Source organism: Mus pahari, chromosome 5, assembly GCF_900095145.1.
Source record: "Mus pahari chromosome 5, PAHARI_EIJ_v1.1, whole genome shotgun sequence".
NCBI lineage: Eukaryota > Metazoa > Chordata > Mammalia > Rodentia > Muridae > Mus > Mus pahari.
In genome coordinates this window covers 60,684,477-60,696,068 of record NC_034594.1, presented here as the reverse complement: position 1 = coordinate 60,696,068, position 11,592 = coordinate 60,684,477, and the positions used below count along the sequence as shown (strand labels likewise).

The 11,592-nt window shown below is 44.0% G+C and overlaps 1 protein-coding gene across 1 annotated transcript in view; it reads left to right on the top strand.

Moving 5' to 3' along the window:
• The window catches only part of LOC110321617 (collagen alpha-4(IV) chain), a 121,830-nt gene that overhangs the window by 15,628 nt on the left and 94,610 nt on the right, over window positions 1-11,592 (top strand). The window contains exons 2-4 of the mRNA XM_029538683.1: window positions 902-1,070; window positions 2,772-2,814; window positions 8,555-8,632. Of these exons, the coding sequence (XP_029394543.1) occupies window positions 1,024-1,070; window positions 2,772-2,814; window positions 8,555-8,632 (168 nt within the window). The 5' untranslated portion in view covers window positions 902-1,023. The remainder of the gene's footprint in view (window positions 1-901; window positions 1,071-2,771; window positions 2,815-8,554; window positions 8,633-11,592) is intronic.

Genomic DNA, 11,592 nt, shown 5'->3' with positions numbered 1-11,592 from the left:
GAAACCTCCCTGGGAAGGAGAGCTCATAGACCCGAAGCTACTGTGTGTGTGAATGAACACTCCCCTTGCCACACCTGAATGCTGTACATCTATTTGATTGTAAATTGTGTTTGTGTATTTATGCTTTGATTCATAGTAACTTCTCATGTTATGGAATTGATTTGCATTGAACACAAACTGTAAATAAAAGAAAAATGGCTGAAAAAAAAAGCTTTGATTACTTTGATTATTGATGTACAAGTATACTATGAAATGTGATTTCTCTTAAATCTTTTCATTTTTCAAAAATATATTTATTGCATGTAGAGGATTTGAGAATATTTAAATTTCAATCTAATTTCTTTTTTATCGTTTATAGCTCACTGGCTCAGTGGTTAAGACCACTAGCTATTCTTTCAGAGGTCCTTGGTTCAATACCCAGAACCCACAAGATGGCAGAAAACTGTTTTAAACTTCAGTCCTAGGGTATCTGCCTCCCTCTTCTGGCTACCCCGGGCACTGCATACATATGCACAGACATAGGCAGGCAAAACACCCATACTTGTAAAATAAAAATAAAGGAAAAGCTTTTTCCTAAGATAGCCTGCAAAGTCACAGGTTTCTTTATGGCATTCTACTCATGCCCTATCCTCACCCCTGGCCACACCTTTTTCTTCCTTTCTATGTCCCTGTCCCTTCCCACCACATCCTCTTGCCCTTAATAGGATTTTTTCCCCCCATTTCTAAGGATGTTTATTCAGCATAACAGGTACCAAGAAAAGATTGCTATGTTAAGAGCCACTGGGATTGTTTAGAAAATGTTTCCGTCATGGACAGAATAACAGAAGCCATTATTCTCAATTTTGTGGCATACTACCATCATAAAAGTCATAAGTATGACTTTTATATTTCACACATGCAGATTCTAACACAGGACACTGACTCCCAGCTGTCCATGAGAGTCTTCTGGAAGAGAGGAGAAGGGTGGAGGAGTGTTTGGGGCACAGAGGTCACCCCTCGAGGGCACCAGCGCTCAAGCTCTTCATGGGGTGCTTTTTCAGGTGGATCGAGTCCTTCATCACAGCCCCCTGGTGAGTATCCTTGGTGTGTTTATGTCTTTATGGAAGGCATGTATTTATGTGCTGCCATTTAGGACCCATCCTGTCTGTTAAATACCAACATCTTTCCCATAATGCACTCATATCTTGACCAAATGTGAAGCTGTTCTATATGAATAACTACCCCTCCCCCTCTCCCCATCCCACTCATGCTATCTTAATTACTAGATTTGAATAGCAAAAGCATTAAATGCCCAGATTTTCAGGGTTCCTGAAACTAGTGAAATGAGATCAAAGTGCTTCCACAAATGCAAAGAACAGATCGTTGACCTCAAAGAAGTCTACATTCTAATCTTTGTTAATATGTTATGTACACGAGAAAAAGAATTTACAGTTGGAAATGGAATCCAGGACGTCAATCGGGTGATCTTGAGATGGTAGGGGGGGAATCTTGACAAGTTAGGTGGATCCAATATCATCACATGTATTCTTAAACATGAAAGGGAGGCGGGGAAGAAACCAGCATCAGTGAAGGAGATGTCACTAAAGAAGCAGAGGCCAGAGAGCACTAGTCTTGAAGGTCGGAGAGACTGTGAGCCAAGGGTCTCGGGCCATTCCAGAATCTGGGGAAGGCAAGAATCAGACTCTCAGCCAGGTGGTGGTGGCGCACGCCTTTAATCCCAGCACTCGGGAGGCAGAGGCAGATAGATTTCTGAGTTTGAGGCCAGCCTGGTCTACAAAGTGAGTTCCAGGACAGCCAGGGCTATACAGAGAAACCCTATCTCGAAAAACCAACCAATCAATCAATCAATCAATCTCTCTGTGTTCAGGAACATAGCCCTCAAATACCATGTTGTAAACCAATAAGATCCTCCAGCTTCCGGTCTCTTTCAGGATTACGGTGCTTTGTCACTGTCTATGTTATTTCTTCAAGAGAAAGGACTACAGTGTAGAGAAAGAAGGCTCACTTAGCACACGATTCCAAAGGAGGAAAAGGCTGTACATAAAACCGGGTCCAAGGCCTGGCTCCCATTCCCCTACCTCTGAGGGTGGGGGTGGGGGTGGGGGATGGGGACGTATGACCAGGAGCACCAACTCACCACAGATGCTCAAGAACCAGATGAGATGGCATGCACTGAAGACCTTTGATGGAGAGATGCACCAGCAAAAGTTAGCTTGGTGTCTCTTGATTGCATCCCTGCTCTGTTAAAATCTGCTTATAGCAAAGCCCTGGGTGGATTCAGGCTGTAGGCCACTTCACTTTTCCCTAATGATTCCATACTATCCCCACACACCCTGATCCATTCCTCTCATTCAGGCAGCTTGCCAGATACCACTCCTTCTTGCATTGGTTCCATTAAGTGACACCATGGATGTCGCTTGTCTCAGATGTGTCCCTGACCGCAGCTGCCTTCTTCATCCTTTCCCCCTTGCTTTCATGGAGAGTCATTTCTTCTCTCTTCACTCATCTTTCCATTCAAGCCTCAATCTCATGCTTGGTGCCCCTACATTTTCCTGCATCATGGCCTTCAGTATGTCTATTTGGAAGGCCTTCAGTATACCTTCCTTGACTGGTGGAGGAGAGGTGAAGTTATCAGCCAGAGAGAGGATGACATTGATTGTGTCCAGTGGTATCAGTCAGAATTGAGAGTCAGCCTTCTGAATTAGTACTGTTACTCTGTCGACCTCTCCCATTAAAGCAAACACTTAGTTTATATTTTTGCTTTTCCATAGGTCACTAGTATTTATCCTCTTTACTATACAATATGAATATGGGGTAAGTATATTAATTTATTCTGTACATAGAAAATTCACATTGTTGTACATATAATTTATTGCCGTGTGTGTTTTTTAAAAAGAATGTTTAAACTAGGGCTTGGCCTTCATGTCCTCAAATAAAACACAACCTGAGCACTTTGATATCCTTGCAATCAAAGCTGCTTATAGAGTTGTCCGGGTGTCGGAGAGGTCTTTATCTTATAACAACCACAGCCCTTCCTTAAATTCTTTTTATTTGGAACAGAAAAGAAGTAGTTGAGACATTTCAAGATTAAGCCAAGAAATGTAAGATTCCGTCTGGACGCTTTTTAGCTCTAGACAAATAGCCTGTATCAAGCCGTCTTTCTTCTGCTCCCTCAAGGAAGAATCTAAATTATGAACCCAACCTCAAAAGTTTTAAGGTGCTCTGTTAAGGGCTGCCTGCCATTCCGGGCTGAAGACTTCTGGAGTGACGGAGTGACCCAACTCAAGTTTCTTGATTATTGGAGACCTTTGGAAAGTAGCTGAAATAGAAAATGATGTCTACTCCCCTTTACTGCCTGGGTCAAGGGATGAGAAGCCCTGGCTTCTTGGCTCTCCCAAGTTCCTTATTCTTTAATCAGCTAAGAGTCAGTGCCTGTTCCGTGTTAAGCAGGGAGAATAAGACTTGTCTATTTACCTCACATTCATTAGCAAATGCCCCCCCATGATGCTTGCTTGAGAGCATTTTTCTAGTTAAGCTTGCCTGATTTTTCCAAGCTTGTTTTTGTATTATATTCATCTACTTTTCTATTATAAATGTCTGCATCATCCTAAAATTCACTCCCCTTGCTCTTTATACCCATGTGAGCAGTCATGATTCCTGAAACAAAGATAACTCAACCCTGGATGCTCCCATCAGCTTGGGATGCAGAGAGATTTGAGAGTCTTCACACAGGGGATAGCCATATGATAGCTAGGGTTCAGGATGGAGGTGTGAATTGACTCATTACCCATAGAAGGCACCTTCGTTATCTACCAAGATTTTTAAAAGTACAATCCTTTTGGAATGCATTTTTTAAAAACATTGGTCACATATTTTTATTCTGGCATGGGCAAAGATGAATACACAGGAAGATTAATTGCAGGGTGGTGTTCAGCAGCTAAGGAAGTGAATAACCTAAGTATTCATCAATAGGGAGTGGATGCACTGACTCTGATACTGTATGAGCTGGACAGCTTTGAGGAGCATGTCAGAATGAATGTGGACAGAGTAATTAGGCGGAAATGGCCTGGTAGTAGGCAGCATGCCATCCCAAGTATCAACGAAACAATGCCAAATCACCAACAGTGTGAGTGCATGTGGGTGAATGTATTTATTAATACTTAGATACCAGTCTAAAGAGTTGGATATACTCAGGGTAAGGAACTTGAGGCCAGGACAAGAAGAGAATGCGACTGCTACTATTCTTTTATACAAATTGATGTTTTGGTTTTGTATCTGTATTATTTGGTGTTGTATCTGGAGACAGGTACACAAAAGAGTTAACTTTATAGAAGTTCATGTTTTACCTTCTTTAACTTTCTATTCAGTAAGCATCTGTCTTATGAATCTGAGGTAAAGAAGGGTGGCTTCTCCTTGTTTTACCTTTGGAGAAAGATAAGTAGGCTTGAGTATAGGTGTGTTTCCATTGAGTGTGAGTATAGGCATGTACCCAGTGAGTGTGAGTATAGGTGGGTTCCCAGTGAGTGTGAGTATAGGCATGTCCCCAGTGAGTGTGAGTATAGGCATGTTCCCACTGAGTGTGAGTATAGGTGGGTTCCCACTGAGTGTGAGTATAGGTGGGTTCCCACTGAGTGTGAGTATAGGTGGGTTCCCACTGAGTGTGAGTATAGGCATGTTCCCACTGAGTGTGAGTATAGGTGGGTTCCCAGTGAAAGTATAGAGTGTAATTGTGTTCCTAGTGAGCTTATGAGTGCAGGTCTGTTCCAAGTGAGTTGAGAATGGGTGTCTTCCCAGCCATTGTCCTTTCAATGGATTTGCATGATATCTCTCTCTCTCTCTCTCTCTCTCTCTCTCTCTCTCTCTCTCTCTCTCTCTCTCTCTCTCTGTATTTGTACAAACCCATGTGTATTCATGTTAATGCACATGTGTTTGCTGGATGATAAGATGTTGGTCTTTAGGCACCATCTGCCGCATTTTGTTTGTTTTATAGGCAGAGGCTCTCACTGTCCTGAAATGTACTAAGTAGGCTAAGCAGGCGTCCTCGTGGTGCCTGGGGATCTGCTAGTCTCTCTGCCTCCCCAATGATGGTGTTACAAGCCTGTACCACCATAAGCTGCAACTTTACCTGGGGCCTGGGTGTCAAACTCCATATTTCCTCATCCTGTATGTCTTTATTAAGTGCACACGTGCACACTCTTCCTTTATAAGCTCACAACCCCATTTCATGTGTCAATCAATGTTTTTTTTTTTTTTCCTTAGAATCTGCTACTCTGTTTTAAAGTAACTCCTGAAATGTAATCCTGAAATGTATCACATAAACAACTTGCCTTTGTTATCAAGGCATCTAATCTACTGACTCTGTTTTTTTGCCATCTCTATTTTGGTATTTCACTGAGCACAGTAATGAATTCTGACCTTAAATGGATCCAAATACTCAGACTAACTACTGTGTCTGCCCGCTGTCCCAGCCAAGCCTGAGCATTTAACTCTAGTGTTCCAGGACTTTGAGCTCCCGCATTCCCAGAAAATAATGTTAATCAAAAGTTAAGAGTCATATACTTCATAAATTTCAAACTCATTCATGCGTGGCCTCTGTGGTATGTGTATGTGTTCATAGACATGTCTATGGAGGTCAGAGGTCAACACTGAGCACGCTTTTCTATTGCTCTCCACATTAACTGAGACAGTTTCTCGTGAATGCGGAGATCATCAATGCAGCCACACCACCTGGCCACCAAGCCCCAGGGCCTCTCTTGTCTTTTCCTTCTCAGCACTGGGATTACAGACAAGCAGTGCTGTGCCCAACCTTGTCTATGGTTGACAGAGTACTCAAGTAATCAAGTCCTCTTGCCCACGTGGTAGGCCTTTACGGATTGCACCATATCTTAGCCCCTTAAGCCCTCAGATTCTTCAAAACTTTTCATACGCCTTTTGTTTCTAAAAGATGTATTTTTCATTTAATGCTTAAGGATATTTTCCTTTTGATTCTACCTGAAAAAATGTTCCTGCCTGTCTTTGTCAGTGTTCTATTGCTGTGAAGAGATACCATAACCACAGCAACTCTTATAAAGGGGAACATTTAATTTGGGGCTGGCTTACAGTTTCAGAGGTTTAGTCCATTATCGTCATGAATGAAAGCATAGTCGCATGCAGGCAGACATGGTGCTGGAGAAGGAGCTGAGAGTTCTCTATGCGGATTGGCAGGCAGCAGGGAGAGAGTGACACTGGGCTTGGCTTGAGCATCTGAGACCTCAAAGCCCATCCTCAGTGACACACTTCCTCCAACAAGACCACAAGTCCTAATCCTTTCAAATAATGCCATTCCCTATGAGCCCGTGGGGGCCATTTTTTATTCAAACCACCATGCTGCCCCTTTAAGGAAGTGTAGACTGAGTGATAAACAAACAAACCTTTAAGTACACTCTTTGTCTTTTCTCACCCTCACTGACATTTATGGACATATTCATGTATCTGTGTGTGCTTATGAATATATTCATATGTACTACACACATTAATATATGTTACACCTACTTACCAGTCTTTCACCAGGACCATAACCATTGGCTTAGCCTCTCTCTCTCTCTCTCTCTCTCTCTCTCTCTCTCTCTCTCTCTCTCTCTTTCTCTCTCTCTCTCTCCCTTTCATCCCTTCCATTCTTCCTTCTTTTCTTTTCTTTCTTTCTTTTTTGACAATGCATCCTAGGTTGGTGTTGAACTTGCCCTGATCCCCTTGACCCCACCTCCTGAATGCTGCAGTTATATAAGAAGCACTTCTCTATTTCTTTCACTTCACATTAATTATTCACATTAATAATGGCCTCAATTATACAAGTAGGCAAGGATGCAATAGGCAAAGTTTATCTCTGCTGCATTCTTGGTAAGCTTATCTCTGCTGGTAGCACCTAGTTCTCCTTTCCCATCCGAGCCACAGCCTTAGTGGGTGAGTGAAAGTAAATGCTTGAAGGTGGCTGATCTTTGTAGAGAGTCTACATGCGGAAATAGGAACTCTTGGACTACACTTGGTATTGAAATGGCTGATGGCTCTGGCTATGGAGATGTGGAGATGTGATAGATGACAAGGCGCTTTGTCTCTCAAAGGGCAGGAACTTTCTTGTGTGAGGTGTGTGCATGAGTACATACAGTGTGTTATGCATACAGTCCATGCGTGTCTGTGTATCTCTGTGTGTGTGTCTCTGTGTGTATGTATATCTCTTTGAATTTGTGTGTCTATGGCTATGTCTGTGTCTCTGTCTGTGTATGTATGTATGTATGTATGTATGTATGTATGTATGTATGTATGTATGTGTGTATGTATGCAAGTGTTTCTCTGTGTGTATGGTTCTCTGTGTGTGTATGTGTCCCTCTTTGTGTTTGTGTGTGTATGGCTATGTCTGTGTCTATATCTGTGTCTGTCTGTCTGTCTCTGCGGTTTTCTGTGTGTATGGATCTGTGTGTATGTGTGCTTCTGTGTGTCTCTGTGAGTATGTGTGTGTCTCTCTCTGTATGTGTGTGTGTGTGTGTGTGTGTGTGTGTGTGNGAGAGAGAGAGAGAGAGAGAGAGAGAGAGAGAGAGAGAGAGAGAGAGAGAGAGAGAGAGAGTTTAAAGCAGGAAAAGGCTCAAATGACTCCGTTTCAGGAGCTTCTAACTGAGGGACACATTAGACTCCCAGCACTTTCCAACCTTCCTAATGCTGTGACCCTTTAATAAAAATTCCTCATGTTGTGATGACCCCCAACAATGAAATTATTTCCGTTGCTACTTCATAACTGTAATTTTGCTATAGTTAAGCATTTTAATGTAAATATCTCATATTCAGAATATCTGATATGTGACCCCAGAGGGGTCATGACTCACAGGCTGACAACCACTGCATTAGAGGAACCCACCTTGTAGAACCACCAATTACAGGAAGAAAAATCAATAAATAAATCCAAACTGGAAGACTTTTTCTGGAGAATTGCTGTAGGAAGGAGTTGTCTGGTGAGGGTCACTTATCCTGGCTGATCTGGGAGGCACAGCAAGGAGGCCATGGAGAGGAAGTGAAGCTTATCATGGAGACCAGATTCTTTTATCTGGGCATAGTTTTTCTAGCTGTACCATTTACATACACCCCTAGATGGCTCACAACTTACTAATGCAGTCTTCACAGGAGATAAAAGCTCTAGATGGTCCTGGCTCTGGTGGCTTTTGACCAAGGTTCCTATTTCTCCAGTGTCCTCCATGACTTGTGTAATCAGTCACCCCTAGGATTGATTACTCTGTCTCCTCCCACCATGTTGGGGCTCTGCTCTTTTACGCATCAGTACTACTCATTACAGCCAGGTGTGATGCTGACCCTGTGAAGCTGAGGCAGGAGGATCAAAAGTTTGAGTGCAGCCTGGCTACATAGCAATAACCTGTCTCACAATAAATAAGTTAGTATTTGTGCTTTTCCTGGATCCAAGGTAGAAAGTGTTCTGTGGGATTTGAACATGTTGGGCTTGTTCTATTGTATATTCCATGAACTCTACTGAGCCCTGAGGCTTAATATACTGAACATTAGCTTCGTTTTCCAGAGCGGCAAGAAGTACGGCGGCCCCTGTGGGGGAAGAAACTGCTCTGTCTGCCAGTGTTTTCCTGAGAAGGGATCTCGGGTGAGTGACACAGAGGTCAAGACTGACGGTGTGCCTGGGGTTCGAACTGCTCTGAGCGTGTTAAACGCCTCCATAGCCTCCAATCCTGCAAATGACCTGTGAGCCTACAGTGCTTACCTGTAAACTCTTCCAGTTCTTAGAGAGGGCTGCCATGAATTGAGACTCTGCGTGAAGATGAGAAGACAGCCTGGACCATTCAGTTCACCTGGGGTTTATGCAACACTAGGGTCATGACTTCCCTGTAAAGGAAGCCCTGTGATGTCATTTCAGGCCACCTCCTCTAAGGTTTATGGCGTATCAGTATTTTAAAGGCTCTGAGAAGTGTGTGAAGAAGAAAAAAAAAACTTTAATTTGGTTTAAAGTTGTCTTTCCAGACATTTGACCATAATACCCTCTCATGGATAGCCCCCTATTGAAGCTTAACATTCCCGTTAAGGCGATAGCTCTGTTGCGTGTTCCATATTTGCCTTGACTGTTATATGTGCTTACAGTACCTTATCTAGCTCTGATTCCTCATCTCAATGCCCCAATTCTGCTGTGCAGATGACTGAGCCCGAGGCCAGTCCCTAGTTCAAGGCCGCCCAGAATAGTTCTGTTGGCAACTCTCTGTTTTGTAAAGCGTGGAGACCACATTGGCCACTACCTTTTGGGAAGTCACAAACATGTCCCTGTGCTCTTTCAGCTGCACTGGACAGCGTGTTAATTCATGAATGCTGAGGCTCAGATGAGGTGACCCTCCGCTCCAGAACCCTATCATAATTTTTGTAGGCGTATGCTGAAATGTCACTGTTTACACTTTAAATACACACAGTTTTGTGTCAATTAAAAAGGATGGGGGTGGAAAGACCACTATGGACATATCCCCATCATCTGGCAAGATAGGTTAAGGTTGGTTGTCTTTCTTAAACTTTGGATAATTTTGAGGTCAAAATACAATGTTTTTTTTTTTTTTTTTTGGACACAATACTCTTCATGGCTCCAGAAACAATATAGTGTGTTGGGGACCTGTTTTAGTCAGGGTTACTATTGCAGCAGTGAAACACCATGGCCAAAAAGCAACCTGGGGAGGAAAGGGTTTACTCAGATGACACTTCCACATTAATGTTCATCACTAAAGGACAGGAACTTGAGAAGAGCAAAACCTGGGGGCAGGAGCTGATGAAGAGGCAATGGAGGGGTGCTGCTTACTGGCTTGCTTTTCATGGCTTGCTCAGCCTGCTTTCTTATTTAACCCAGGACCACCAGCCACAATGGGCTTGGCCCTCTACCAATGCCTTACAGCTGGATCTCTTCAGGCATTTCCTCAGCTGAGGGTCCTTCCTCTCTGATGACCCCCCTAGCTTGTGGCAGGTTGACACACAGAACCAGGCAATATAAGTTATAGATTAACTAAAATCTGTTTCTCACCGTTCTGGAGGCTGGGGAATCCAAGTTGAAGGCAAACACAAACCCTGTGGCTACTGAGAGCCTGTGGCTTGAGGATGGTGTCCTTGGGGGTTGGAGAGAAAGAGAAAACTCTCTAGGATCTTCTCAGAAGGGCTCAATGGTGATCATCAAGTCATCTCCCAGGCACCTCATTGCCTACTCTTGGAAACCCCATATCCTAGTCTTGGAGACCTATCTCCTACTCTTGACACACTGGAGTTTGGGATTTCAACACAAGAGCAGGGAAGAAACATTCTGTCCAAACAACATCCATATCAACCCCACAGGGCTAGTCATGACACTCAAAGTGCAGGTTTGGCTGGTAGTCAGCTTTCAGGGCAAAACATTTCCTTCTTCCCACTTCATGGTTTTATTGCTGTATCCATGTGTCTTTAGAAATCTCAGTCCCCTTAATTCTGCATCTCCTTGCTGGAAATCTTGTTGTTTCGCCCATTTTTCTAAAGACTCTTGACAAGTTTTAGTCATTGAAGCTGGGTGGAAGGAGCTCCTGGTGTCTTATGGGCAGGGCCCATGGTACAGCTCAGCTTCTTGTAGTACAGGGTATATTCTACACCAGATATGATCGGTCCCCAGCATCAGTAGAATAGAGAAGGCCTGTTCTTACCTCCATAGCTCCATGGGGTGGGTGTAATTATTTGTGTTTCCATCCGATGGTGTAAGGAGCCCAAATGAGAGCCAGCAACCACATCCAGGTGCCTGGCCTCACCTCTGGTACTTGCTCCACAGGCATGGAAAGGGATTACACGTAGGTTCCAACACCTGGGTCTACTGTCACTGTGTGAGCTCGAGAGAGCCCTTGCTGAGGTCAAGCCCGTTATATTGGCTACCTGGATCCTGCTACCTTTTCTTGAGCTTCCCTATGATCACAAGCCAATGGCTCTGTACAGCATGTGCTTTTTGGCCTCCACGGCTGTCTGTGCATTGCCAGGGTTCCCGACACTGAGCTCCTTCCTGCTATGTGTGTGTCCCTGGTACTGGGTGGCCAAAGGGACTGTGTGTGCAGCCACAGCAGCCCCCACCTTTCCTGATGGCTGGGATCTCCCTGTGAGGGCTACAGGTGGGGGTGTCATTTTCCAGCAGAGAATGTGGGAGGAAGGCCATATGCCACTGGGAGGAGATAGAGATGTAGGCTCTCAGTCCTTAGCATCCAGCCAAGCTCTCACTACAGAGGCAGCTCCAGGTGGACTGCTGAAGAATAATAATGAGCTGACACTGAATTCCAGGGGCTAGAGGTGTCTCCCTGAGGCTACTCAGCCCATTTAGGAAAAAGCTGGTATCCCTAAGAAGGAAGTTGGTCCTTTTTATTACTTGATAATACAAAGTGAATTCTGGTCATTTTAAATCACCATGACTGCCTGCCACTCCTCACACCCCTAACTGAAAACTTTCCTCTTCTTAGCAAGTCTCCTTCCTACTTTGATCTTTCCTTCTCCTTCTCCTTCTCCTTCTCCTTCTCCTTCTCCTTCTCCTTCTCCTCCTCCTCCTCCTCCTCCTCCTCCTCCTCCTCCTCCTCC